The 13,755-nt window shown below is 56.1% G+C and overlaps 1 protein-coding gene across 5 annotated transcripts in view; it reads right to left on the reverse strand.

Annotated features, from left to right (window-relative positions):
* AXIN2 (axin 2) overlaps positions 1–8,058 on the reverse strand; it is a 30,675-nt gene extending 22,617 nt beyond the window's left edge. For 2 of the 5 annotated variants that reach the window (XM_048212778.2, XM_057317733.1), the window contains exons 1-2: positions 7,294–7,694; positions 4,351–5,281 (exon numbers count right to left, since the gene is read on the reverse strand). In XM_048212778.2, coding sequence (XP_048068735.1) covers positions 4,351–5,165 — 815 coding nt within the window. In that variant the 5' untranslated portion in view covers positions 5,166–5,281; positions 7,294–7,694. Of the gene's footprint in view, positions 1–4,350; positions 5,282–6,420; positions 6,524–7,293; positions 7,695–7,952 lie in introns of those variants that run through there. The other 3 variants (XM_048212776.2, XM_048212772.2, XM_048212773.2) reach the window with 3 other exon arrangements.
* Positions 8,059–13,755: the final 5,697 nt, after the last annotated feature.

A 13,755-nucleotide genomic window follows, 5' to 3' on the forward strand; every position in this document is an offset into this window, starting at 1 on the left:
CAACCAGAAAGACACTGAACTATCCTGTGTGTGCTCACAGCTTAGCACTCATTGGAGTGGATCACAAAACACATGGGTCCCAAAATAAACCTGTCCTCCTTCGCTTCCAAAATAGAGGGCTCCCTGTGTGACCAGTCATTAAAAATGGAATATACTACCCTTAGCTTGCTTGACTGCAATAAAGTATTTGGATTTTCCTACAATCGTAACAAAGGAGGGAGGACGGAGTAGAGGAAGGAGGCAGGGTCGTGGAGACACACAGAAACTCAATTCTTAAGAACCCGGAATGTTGTCAAAATCTCCACATGATTTTAAGAAAACGGATTAGAGCTCTTTTCTTGTATCTTTTACGAAAAAAAAAAAAAAGGAAAGGAAAGAAACTCGACCACGCTACAGTAATTGTACCCAGATGCTTTGATTATTTCTTCGGGACTGTTGTGCTCCCACGGTTGCTGCAAGGGTTTTAAATTCCTGCAGACACTGGAGGCCTACGGTACCGACTTTGCACTGGGCGGGTGTCCGCAGACCTGTGTTTGCAAGTCCATGTGCAAAGGGCTTCTCAGCCATCAGGCAGCAGAGACTCCTGGGACCTTCAGGGAAGGGAAACTGTTTGCTGGCTTTTTCTTTTCTTTTTTTCCTCCCCCAGCTTATTCTTCTCTCTTATCTTGATGAAAGCGCTGTGGCCCCGGCCCCCTCCCCAGGGCCAACCCGCCCTACAGAGAGCACAAGAGACCTGATCTTTGGGGCCTCCTTCTGGGTCTCCTCCCAAAACCGTGCAACTTAGCAAGTATTTGCTTCTAAAGCTGTGTGCGCAGGGCTTGCGGAAAGCCCTCTGACGATGTACTCACAAAGTCACTGCCCAAAAGGCAACCATTGCCTCAAGAAGCATCATCTAAGGCAAGGTGGGGGCGGGGGCGTTCAGTGAGGGGGCCCAGCACTCAGGTGGCCCTGCGCAGCTGAGCCATGAGAAAGGCCAACTCTTCCAAGTGCCTTTTAGCAAACTGCCTTCCTCAGAGATCCCAGCCTCTAGCTGGGGACTACTGCTCCCAGCATATCTTTCCTATGGCATCATTTTCTTTGATAATCGAAGCCAAGCTTGATTCCAGTGGCTTCGCATAAAAACGGGCCTCCTCAGCGGGTTCTTTCAGAGAACAGGAAGCACCGGGAGCCAGCAGAGGGCCATCTGCTAGGCCCGACTTACTTGAAGGGAGAACGGAGGAGGGGGTCCAACCGGAGGCACAGGAGACCCGCCTGGCGCAGGAGGGCACCAGGGTCAGTGCGGTCAGGGAAGGACACAAGGGAGTAGTCTGTGAGCCCAACACGGTCTCCTTCCCAAAATACATGCCGGGCTGCGCTCCTAATCCCACAGGCCCTGCACACACACCTTGACGCTCTGTGTCTGTGTCTGTGCTGGGGCTTTGACACGTGCTTCCACCACGGGTCACTCGGGCTCTAAGTTATTTATAGAGCCCATCAAAAGCCCAGGCATCCCACTCCAGCACTCACAAACCGGAGTCCTTCCCTCCGAGGATAATTCCTGCTCTTCCTTTCCAACTATTTATATTAAACCTGACACCAAATCAGTGAGGACACAAACAAGTCATTAAAAAGGAGGCCTCCTCTGAGTGCCCAAGGTAAACACAGGGCTTGGAAGGCGGGCCAGCGCTCCCGGCACCCAGCTGCCAAGGCTGCTCGTCCAGAGCTGAGGAAGGCGGACCCCTCGGCAGGACTCGGGTGTCGGTCTCATTCATGTCACTCGCTTCTGAGGCTCGTCCCATCTGCCACGTACCTTGCCTGACGAGTGAGTGTCGTGCAGGGGGAGGCAGACCTGAAAGAGCTGGACGGGATCCCTACATCCCAAGAGCTGGCTGAAAAGACAGGCTGAAGTTCACCATGCAGAGAAAGCAGAGGCCTGGGAAGGCGGACCACTCTCCAACTTTACAGTGAATATGGGCTAGAAGCCAGGAGGCATTCTCTGAAGGTGCTCGCCTAACCTGGCTGCCCTTTTCACATATCTGCTCCTTACCGTGATTAAATGATACCAATTCTAATGCTTTACGAGAGTTCCGAACATTTCCCTTTACCAACGGCTTTCACGTCCCCGATTCTGATCCTAGGAGCAACCGAAGACATGAGCAGAAGAGATGGTGCCCAGTCATCACTGCACAGAAGGCCACGCGGGGCTCAGAAAGACTTCAACCCAGGTGGCAGTGAGTGGACAGGGCCTTGGAATAATCTGGGACACCTCCCAATACACCCCTATGTACACCTGAAGTGCCTGCATGTCCAAACGAAACTGGGTAGGTGTTACGTTCTCTGTGACGATGCCCAGTTAAGATGTGTGGGCTCTGTTTAGTGCAGGTCAAATACTTCATTTCAACCCCACAGTGCGAGAAAGTGCACACAAACAGAGCCTGGCAGATCCAGGGGCAGATGAGAAGGTGTCATCGACAGAGCAGCGAGGCCCACAGTCCACAACCAAGGTGGCCAGCACTGGAAACAAGGGATCTTTGGCCCCTGCCCCCAGGATCTCAAAAGCTTCGCAAGGGTCAACTCCAGAAAGTTTAATCCTGGTCCTCGCCCAGTGGAGGCCTCTGGAAGGGGGAGGGGCACATCCAGGCTGGCTCTGGACTGCCCACCCACAAAGGGGAGGGGTCGCAGCAGGGTCCTGCCTGGGAGCACTCTTTCCCTGACATCCCACACCGCACACCAACCACGCGTGGTGCTGCTGACAAAGGGGACACTGTTCACAAAGGGGACACAGAAGCTCCACTGTCGGAAAGCCCCTGGAGTGGCAGCCTTACCACAGGCCTTAAGTAGTCTCCGCCTAGGCTGCCGAACTGGAGAGCAAGGAGACCAGCACACATTTACCAGAACATTCACCTAACGGAACGGGGCGGGAGCAGCAGGTGCGCGGGGACTGCCCCACCACAGAGGCCCGACCAATATCTTCCGCGAAACTCCCTGAAACCAGAAGCGCGAAACTCCCTGAAACCAGAAGCGTAAAGACGCTGAAACAACTCCTTTCACGTGATCCTCTGCTTCCTTTCAGAAGCCAATCCAGTCGCACTTAGGTGTAGACCAGATGTCTGAGTGTGGGTAAACCAGCGCGCGAGGCTGTCGGAGCGCCCTCTGGTGGTTGGAGAACGAGCTCTTCGCTCCCAGCGGAAAAAGTCGACTCTCTGGGCCACCCCTAACTCACTGCTTCTAGGCTCAGATGCGGCTACCCTGTCCCTCTTGCTCCTGCGGGACACTGAAGGCCTGACCCTCCAGGGAGAGGGCAGTCTCCACAGAGGCAGCCACTCGAGTGCATCCCGGGTCCCAAACCCACGAAGAAATACACGATGGATAGCAAGCTAAGCCATTCAGAGAGCAATCAAGGGCCCACCACCCCTTCCACTGCATGCAACAAGCAACAGATCTAGAAGTGAGAGGCTCCTTTTGGCTATCTGGACGGGGAGAGAGGGAGGGACACAGAAAAACTCATTCTACCAGGAGGTCTGAAGTTGCTGCCAAAGGTCAAGAATCTTAAGACTTGGCCATTCTCTAAAGGACTGTGGATCTTCGAAGCTTCAAAAAGGGAAAGTACTCCAGGGCCCTGTGCTCTCTGTCCAAGACTCTTCTCAGCCAGCACTAAGCAACACAACAGTCAACGGGGGTCTGCCCTCGGGCTGCAAGCATGTAAAACCTAGATTAATATACCAGCGGACTCTAAAGCTAAAGGTCCTTTATTCAGGAAAGTCACAGGGCCTTCCCTAGCTTGGAGGGCTTCTTGCCAGGTCAACACCTAATGCTACAGAGACAACCACAACCTCAGCTGTTAAGCCAACTGCTGGCTCTTATCTGAACAGAAAAGTTCAAAAGATCCCACTTACCCCCACGTCCAATGGGTGCGCACGATATCCCTGTGCCTCCACAACCCAGCTGCCTCCCCAGCCACATTCATTCCTCTCTCTGCTGAGTGGTGAATGACCCCTTCCAAAACCAGCGCTTAGTGTATTGGGTGAGTCAGAGGCATCAAAAGCTGCTGTCCTCTCTCAGCCTTCCAAGACTGGTCCAGGATAATAAGGAACCCGCATTAATGAACACTGCTTGCCACTGTTTGAAGTCAGTCCTGGAAGACTGCAGGTTTAGACTCAGCTGTGTGTGCAGCACTGCTCCCCACTTGAAACAACGAAAAGCCAAGATCAAAGGGTTCATGGCCAGCGGTCCTAGCTCTCAACAGACCTGTCAGCCTCAGCAGCACATCCATCCGGCCCTCCGCCCCACTTAACTCAAAACATCTGCAAAGTCCACACGGTCCCCCAGCCCCCAGCCCCCGGCCCCCTCCCTGGACGGACAAAGTCTTACCTGTATCCATTTTCAACAGCCTCGGTGGTCCTCACGTTCGCTGTAGCCCTCAGAGTTTTGCTGGACAAGCCAACCACAGTGGGTGACAGTTTGCACTTGAAGTCAGCACAAGCCCACTCCTCTTCCTCGTTCAAGGTGGGGAGATAGCCACACACGACCTTGAGGCTCCCCAGTCCCCCGTTACTCATGTAAGCTGTGTTTTCTCCCCCACTCCTCACATATTCGAGGTATATATCAGAAGTCAAAAACATCTGGTAGGCATTTTCCTCCATCACCGACTGGATCTCAGTCTGTGCCTGGTCAAACATGATGGAATCAATCTGTTGCTTCTTGATGCCATCTCTTATGTAGGTTTTGGTGGCAGGTTTCAGCTGCTTGGAGACGATGCTGTTGTTCTCAATGTACCTTTTGTAGATCGCTTTGGCTACTCGTAAAGTTTTGGTATCCTTTAGGTTCATCTGCCTGAACCCATTGCAGGCAAACCAGAAATCTAAGGTATCCACGCATTTGTCCCTCTCCAGGAAAGTGCGGAAGAGATAAGCACCATCTTGATCGCCCAACAAGGAGTGCAAGGACTTGGTCCACCTGGTCAGAGGGGAATCCGGGGACGCCCGCCCCTCGGGCTCCCCCAACCCATCCTCGTTCCGCCTGGCGTTGGAGGAGACAGGCATGGGTTTGGTGACCTGGCCCTTTCCTGCCCCGGGCTGGCACGGCGGGGTCTCCCCTTCTTCCCCCGGCACTGGGGGTCGGGGGGCATCCTCGTGGAAGCTGCTGCTGGGGTCTGGGAGCCGGGTCACCAACACAGCACTGCTCATGGTGAGGGAGCTCTTCGCCCGGAGATTGTTTGTTCTCTTCCCCCCAGTTCCTCTCAGCAATCAGCGTGGTCTCTCTTTCTCTCTCAAGTCAGCAGGGGCTCATCTGAGCCTCCTTTCTGGAAAGAAAAGGAAGGGGGGAGGTAGGGAGAGAGAAAGGGGTATTGATCTAATCAAAACCAGATCTACCCAACATCAAAGCAAGAAAGTAAACAGGCTTTTCAACTCCTCAAATTCAAATCAAGCAACCCAGCTATCTGCGAGGTGCTCATCTAAAGTATCAGACGCTGCTTTTTCAAAGGCGAAATCCGAGCTCCCTGCACAATTGGGGGGGAGGGGCGAGGAAGGTGAGCTGGGAGCGCGGAGGGTGGGAGGTGGGGCGGAGGGGCTTGGAAGGTGTAAGACTGAATCCTCCAAAAACCCCCTCAGCCGGGGCGCGCGCAGGGCAGCCTTGGCTCCGCACAGGCTCGGCTGCCCTTTCTCCCCCCTCCCCTCTGCTCCCCTCCCTCCCCCTCCCCCCCGATAGCATCAACTCGAAAGACGCGCACACGGAGCCGCTGGGCTGTGTGCAGGTGAAACCAATTTCGGTAAATTTCCCCACTCGGCTCTCGGCACAGATAACTCGAGCTCCAAACGTGCCCTTCCCCGGCATCTGGTTCCCATTCCCCCCACCCACCCCTTCCCTCGGCGCTCCCCCTTCCCACTCCTTAAAAATTCAGAAGATCCTCGACCAAGAAAGAAGCCCGCCCAGCAAGGGGCGGAATGGGCTCCCAGCTGGAAAACGCCCCCCTCCACCCAGATGTAAATGTTCGCTGCGCCCCCGCCTCCCGCCAAGAATCCGGCTCAGTCTACACCTCTGTGTTCCCGTTCTCCAAAACCAGAAATCAACTCACTCAGACTTTGATCTTCAAACTTTGCGAGAGAAGGAGAGAAGCCTCAGGACCCGTCTCCCCCTTCCCGCCCCCAGCTCACCTCCCGGAGCCACAAATCCTACAAAACCGGATCAGAAACCGTCTCACGCTACCACTGCCTGTGCCAAGAATCCCAAACTCTACTGACCTCAATCCTGTCTTTTTTCCAAAAGAAAAAAGTCTTATCTAACCAATAAACAAGCCGCTTTCCCTAGCACGGGAAGCATCAAACTAAGGAGGGCAGGGGCGGGCCGGGGGGATGGGGCGCGACCCGTAACGAAGGGCCTCTCGGGCCGCCGGTAGCGCCGCGCTGCCCCGGCGGAGGGAAGGTGGGGCGGCCCCGTTACCTGGAAGACGAAGGCGGCCCGAGGCCGGGCTCTCATCTCCGCCGAGCCCCCCCGGCCCGCCCCCCCGGCCCAAATCCAACCGAACGCGTCCAGAGCCCCGGCGAGCGGGCCGCCGAGCGCGGGCCCGGAGCCCCGGGAGGCGCTCGCGGCACCCCGAGTCCGGGCGCGGGTCGGTCCCCGGCGCCGCCGCTCACAGAAAAGGCACGGAAAGCAGCAGCCTAGTCCAGAAATGGCGACGCGCGGAGTCTCTGCCTCTCCGCAAAAGGGGCCGGGGTGGCCGGGGGCGCGGGGCCCGGGCGGGGAGGAGGGACGCGGGGGACGCGGGCGCCCCGGGCTCGGGCCGCTCCTGCGCGCAGACTGAGCCTGGGCCAGCGCTCGGGGCCCCTAAGCGCGGACCGGCCGCCGGGAGGGGAGGAGGGGAGGGGGCAGAGAGGCGGGAGGGGAGGAGGGGGCGGAGGGAGAGGCGGGGGGGGTGGGAGGGGGCGGAGGGAGGGCAAGCGGGGGGCGCCGCCACCCTTTCATCCCACCTTCCAAAGGCACTCCCGCGCACACTCACACCCCGACTCACATCCATAACAACGACAGCGACGCGACCCCCGAGGGGGGGATCTGCCCCCTCTCCGCCCCCGCCGCAGCCGCCACTTGCAGAAGTCTCTCCGCCGGGGGCCCCGCCACCCCGCTAGGGAGGGGGCCCCGGGCGCAGGGCGCGCGGGGCGGCCCGGTCAAGCCCCCCGGAGCGCCGGGCGCCGGGCCCGCCGCTCCCCTCCGCGCCCGCCCGGAGTGCGCCCCGAAATAGCCGGCCTGCCAACTTCAAAGGGCCGCCGGCACATCAAAGCGCGCGGGCAGCCCGGCCGCCGCGGCCTCGGCACTCACCATTGATCCGCGCGCGCGCTCCGCGGCGAGACCTCGCAGGCGCCCCGGGCAGGGCCCCGGCCCCGGCCCCCGGATCGGCTCGCAGCGGCGGCCCCGAGCCCCCCCGGGCCGGTCCCGGCGTCGGGGAACATCGGGAGTCGCGCGGCAGGGGAGGGGGGTGCGGGGAAACAACAATCCCGGGATTAGAGCGAGATCCACCGGGAGGGAGGGTGAAGCGGCGCACTCCGCCGCCCCTTTTATGCAAAAGACCCGAGTGGGCCTCCGCCCCCGCCGCGGCCGCCCCCGGCCCCTCCGGCCCCCGCCCGGCCCGGCTTTCAACACAGGTCCTGTTTCCAGCAGTCACTCCGCGCACCAAATGTCCTCCGGGCGCTTCCAACAAAAACTGCGCTGTGGATTTAACTGTGCACTTCAAAGGCGCGAGCCGAGCGCACGGTCCTGAAAGGGAGGTACGCGCCGGCCGCGCCCCGGGCCGCCCCCGGCGCCCCTGCCGTCCCTCCCCAGGGCCGTCCGGCTCCCACCGCCCCTCTTGGCCCGGGTTCGGCCCGGCCGGACCCCCTCCCGCCCCCGGCGCCCGCAACGCGGCTCGGCGCGACCTCGCCCCCTGTCCGAGGGGTGCTTTCTTTGAAGCGGCTCGGCTGGGGCCGCGCCTCCACCCCCACCTTTTACAGCAGGGCTTTCGGCGGGGGAGACGGGCGCCTCGGACGCCGGGCGGCCCCGAAGTCCATTGCAGTGAGGGGTTATTTTTATTTCCCGGCTCTCGGGTTGTTACTGAGTTGCCAGGACCTTATCAAAGCGCAGCCGGCTCCAGCCGACTCCCCCGGGCCGGGCTTGGGGAGCCAGTGATCCCGCCGCGCCAATCACATTCGCGCTCGGCCGGCCCGCGCCGCCCGCCTTAAAGGGACAGCGCCCCGCGCCCGCCCGGCCGGGCCCGGCCCGCCCCCGCCGCACGCTCGACTCCCGCGTTAACCCTTCCCGGGTCCTCCTCCACCCCCTGCCAGGCCCCCGCCGTCCCGGGGGGATCTCTCGGCCGGAGTTCCAACTCGGTCTTTCAAGTTCTCCGGCCTCTTTGCTCCGGCTTCCTCCCCCTGCCTGCCCTCACCCTCCCCAGCTCTGGAAAGCAACAGTTTATTGTAGCATTCTGGCCATCCCAAGAACTGCAAGCAAGCAGATTTTTTTTTTTTTTTTTCCCCCTATCATCAAACACTTTTCCACCTCTATTCAAGTTTCCCTGGGAATTTGGGCTGCGAGGATCTTGTAAAGGGAGTTCCAGTCCTGGGATCCACTGGCCAAGTGTCATAGGGCCAACGCGGGCCGGCACGCAGAAGGCATGTGTGTGCCCTTGCGCGTGTATCTAAGTGTGGGTTAGAACCAGGGCGCGTTTGTGGATGTGTGAAGATGGGGGTGTGAATCTGCCAGCACAGGCCTGAGGGCTGCAGATGGGCTCCGACACCTCGTTAGGACGCAAGTCTCAGTTCCCTGAAGATTTAACGACAAATTCCCAACCTGGCCACCAGAACCCTTTTTGTGCACATATAGAACATCTTTCTGTAACAACTGCATTCCCAACAGCCATGGCAGGCATTCACCATCCTCCCATATGTTCCATATTAAACAGACATGGAATGTCTTTTTTCTCCTTGATCCGCGGTTTTTAATGTACTGAAAACTCTTCACCTGCTGTCTCCTTTGAATGTCACCTCCTCACATGCCACCAGTAATGTTTATAAGGCACAACCTTCTCTTCTCACTTAACATAACAAGAAAATATTCCGCAAACCTAGACTATCTCTTGCTATAGGATGGTCCCTCATAGGATTGGCTATTAACTTTTCCTCCACCTGAGAAACTTAAAGGTGTCAATCAGATTGTTTCAATAAGTGAAAAGGGGGAGCCCAGCGCTGAATGTGATGGGCGACGCTTGGGGTGTCCAGCTCTACTCAATCTTCCTTTATTTACTTGCTTGTTGAACGTAATGGATGACAATGCTTTTCAATGCAGAGGCATTGAAACCTGTCATTAGGCCTTCAGAACTTTGAAACATGCAAGAAATGTGTCTATTTAGGTTTCCATAGGAAAAGAGAAGGAATGTGCAACATCCATGATGTGCTGGAAAAGGGCAAGCAGCAGGGACTGTGCTCTCTCCCCGTGGTCTGTGGGGCTGTGACTAGTGGCCAGAGTCCTTTGCAGCCCAGGCTGCCAGACTTCAGAGCTCTTGAATGGGAAGCTGGGTGGCACCTCACTTCCCAATACCTGCCTGTCTGTGTCCATGTTCTGCCCCTCTGGGCTCACCTCCCGAGGCAGCCAGCGGGGCTGGCTGCAAGCCCACAGTCCAGGCTATGAAATATGGCCACCTTGGGGCAAATCGGGAGGGCTGGTGCAAGAGTGTGGCAGGATGACTCATCTTTGCCTTGGGACAACTGCTGGGTGTGAGGAAACTGGAAGCCAGTCCACTTCAGGTCGGCTCCATCTAAGAGCCTGGCCTTCCGGAATGCTGGTATGTGGGACCCGTGGCCAAGGACACACCCACCCCCTTCTGCGACCCCACGAGAGCCAGGAGCCAAGCTGTCCCTGTGGTTCCAGGGAGTCTTTAGTCTACAGAGGGTGTTATTACAGGAACAGAAGTGTATACTGAGGGGAATAAATTGCCACAGAAGTGTCTACAAGATAAACAACAGCAGCGTGCATGTGTGTGCAAGTACACACACACACACACACACACACAATGTGGGGGAGGGGAGATAGAAAAATCAAAACATCCAAAATCAAAATAAACAATGATCAGAAAGAGGAGGCTTTCAAAAAGGAAGTGGAAACTTGGTCTTCATGGGTGGTTTTCCTCTCCTCCCAGCTGTCCCCACTGACCCTTCACTGCCCCCCAGCCAGCCCTAATCATCCCAGGCTCGGCTTGAACCAAAGACTCTCCCACTCCCTCATTATCCCAGGGCTGCAAGCAGCAGGAAGGAGGGAAGGGAGATGGGGACACAGACCCAAGGCCTGGTTTGGTTTGGATCTTCTCACGAATGACCCTTCTGAGAGCCTGATTTCCAGAACAGGTGCTTGGCCACCTTGGGCCAATTGCTCCCCCTCCATCTCACCCCTGACCTTTCCCCTTCCCCTTGACTTCAGATCTGGTGGTACATTTCCCACCCAGCAGGAGGCTGGGCCAGGTGCTGAGAAGCCAGGAGCCCTCTCAAGCCTCCGGGTCTTTGACTACTTGTTGATAATATTTCTGGAAGAGAATCCAAAGTCCTTTGCTTATACCCAGCCCCTTTCTCAAGATAGCACAGTTTTCCATTTTTCCCTTCTCCCTGGCAGCAGTGATATCATGTGACTTGTTGTAATCCTGCACGGTTGCCTGGAAACTGGAAAGCAAGGTGATGGATTTCTGCACATGCTCACTCTCCCCCCTTCTTTAAAGAAAAACCCTACAGAGGATAAACAGCTTACTTTGCCTAAGTGCAGACAGGTTTAATAAAGCAGAGAGCATAGTTCTTTTCTGGAATTACATATCAGATTGAAATCCTAGAATCCCAGAAAACGAGGACTGGGGACTCCCTGAGAAGCATCTGGTCAGATCTCCAAATTTTGGTCAGCCGCCCCCAAAATCCCTCTGGTGTGGAACTCATACCAGCTGTGACTTCAGAGGAGCTCAGACCCAGGACATGGTTTTCTAAGATTCAGTGACTTTGTCTTTTATTTCTTTGGAAAAGTGCCACCTTAGACAATGTACCTTTGTTTAAGGAGGGAGGTGGAGAGGGACACAGGTGACCTTTCCTAAGACTGCAGATCACCTAGCCGTTTTGAGTCTGTTCACCTGTAGAGTGGAGGAAACAGCCTTCAGAATCCTCTCGTGAAGATAAGCAACAAGGTAAATGTCCAGCAAGATGCCTGAGATACAGAAGGCGCTCCAAACTGTTCCCTCAACAGTCTGCTTATCCATTCCAGGAAGAAACTCTCCATCTCCAAAGGAAGATGCCCTCCAGGTGGGAGACACACTCCTGGGGGTGGGGGCCTGGAGGCTACCAAGAGATCCTGCAGAGGTGCGCCAGCCCCGCTGTCTCCCCTGCAAGGAGGGGCAGGCTGGGAGGGAAAGGGGGCTGCGCCTTTCTGCCATCTCTCAAAAACACTCCTCTCCAGGACCCGAAATGAAACATCCAAATTTTCTAGCCAGGGGACCCAAAGTATTATCTGATCCAATCCACCTTTTAGGATGGGGAACTTAAGCTAGGAGGAGGTGAAGAGATTTTTCCCAAAATCTCTCCGCCCATGCTGGATTCTTCCTCTTTTCCTCCTTCGGGGGAGGAGACCCAGGGTGGGGCTGGCTAAGAGGGGGACCTGAGCCTCTCAAGTCCCTGACTTCCAGTGCGGAACTAATAAAAATGATTGGCGATGTTTTCCTGAAAGAATCACCCCAGGGCTTAGGCCTGAAATTCCTCTGAAACACACTTCCTTCTGCCCTTCTTAGGGATCGCCTTGACCCTTGGAACTGGGCTATCCACCAAGTCTTTTATGGTGGCAGGCGTTTCCACGGGCATCTCAGTGGGGTCGGTTCCCCTAAGGGAGCACTGACTTTCACAGACCCTGAGAGGAGGAAGAGAAGAGGAAAAGGCCGACTCCACTCCCCGCCCCCTCACCAGGCCTCCCATTCCTACTTGCTCTCTGCCCTTAGCAGACCAGGGACTGGGATGTCAAGGTGGAAATCTTGAAGCCACAAGAGAAAAGGGGAGGTTTCTCTAAGAAATCCTATCCAGAGAAGTGTTGGGGAAACGTATTTGATAATAAAACGAATGATAACACGTCATTTAAATGTTAAATTTAAAACAGAGCTAATAGTGTAAAACTTCCTAATCTGATTTACTCTCAAGTGCTTTTCCTATTTATTATAAGTGGAGCTACAAATGGCCGGGCCTTTGGCATGTTGCCAACCATCATCTCAGAATTTGGCTTTTTAAGAGCTGGCCTGAGCTCATAACCAGAAGAGACCACCAATACTAAAACAAATCCAGAAAGAGGTTCTGAGTTTTGACATTTCCTTCTCCATGGTGTGGAACGGACGCACACACGGAAAAGGGTGTTTTGGGGAAAAGAAGGGAGAAAGAGGAGAAGACGCGCTGGAGTAGCTCGCCCAGTGGCTACACGTGAAACTTTGCTAATAAATAGGTCTGTGTTGCCAAGTTCTCTCCGTAGACATTATTTTCTGCTCCTGATGTTTCATCCTGCTCCTTTGAAACAGTTTCTGGAAAGTGAAGGTTTGCCAAGCTTGGACTGGGCTCCTTTATTCGTTCCCGTTAGTTTCTCCATTCCCTGGGAGCATTCCCACAGGCTGATGGGGCGCTTTCCCCAAGGGGGTGGGGGCGCAATTTGCCCCCCGGGGGGGGTGGCCAGGATGCCAGTGGAAGAAACTTCTCCCTGTCAAGTCCTCCACCTGCTGCTTTATTTATTTTTATTTTTTTATAATTTTATTTATTTGTCAGAGAGAGAGGGAGCAAGAGAGCACAAGTGGGGGGGCGGGGGGAGAGGGAGACGCAGACCCCCCGCTGAGCAGGGACCCCCCCCCCCACGTGGGGCTCGATCCCAAGACTCTGAGATCATGACCTGAGCCAAAGGCAGACGCTTCACCCACTAAGGCACCCAGGCACCCAACGGGCGGCTTTATTACGTAACCCGCTTTCAGGTGCTGACGCCAGGACCCATCCCGCATGCCACTGGCTTCAGAGCACTCACATATATGCTGGCAACTGTCTTTCAAGAGGAGTCTACACTTGCTGTCTACACTTCCAAAACCCACGATAGTCCTTCCCCCTCGAAAACCATTTTCAGCCGGGTAAAAGCCATCCTAATTGGTAAACCCCATGGGACCATTTTGCTCTGGCTCTGGCTTGACCTGCCTGGAGCCCTGCTCCTTCTCGTCTCTGCAGTTCAAGTCTCCGTCTTACCTGACAGGACTTTCTTACCAGAACATCTCTTCTCCTGCTGCTCCCTAGGCCTCCTCTTCCTCCCCAGCCCTCACAGCTGCTCTTTCTCCACGTTCTTTTCCCCGGCAATGTCTTCTGGGCAATCTCCAAGCCCCATTCTCTAAAGACGGGGCTTCCCAGTCCTATGCCCTGCCCTCTCTCGCTGCACCCCAGACCCACGCCCTCCCTCATCACCCTCACCTTGCATGGGGGGCGGGCCACAGCTGCCTCTAATTTCGAATCTTCAAACAGAACCTACTTTGTCCCTGTACAAAACCAGCCATCCTCCTGGTGGGTGGTGACATCACCACGCCCCACTGCCTCAGTTAGAAACCTGGACCATTTCTAGATCCTTCTACTCCCTCATCCATCCCCATTCAGTCACCCGGCTCTGTTGATTCTGCCTCCTAAAAATCTCCTAAAGTCACCACCTTCTCCCCACATCCACAACCATGGACCAGGACTCGGGGCTCTTCTCATCTCTTGCCAGGAACAGCAGAACATTCTG

Source organism: Ursus arctos, unplaced genomic scaffold (assembly GCF_023065955.2).
Source record: "Ursus arctos isolate Adak ecotype North America unplaced genomic scaffold, UrsArc2.0 scaffold_24, whole genome shotgun sequence".
Taxonomy (NCBI): domain Eukaryota; kingdom Metazoa; phylum Chordata; class Mammalia; order Carnivora; family Ursidae; genus Ursus; species Ursus arctos.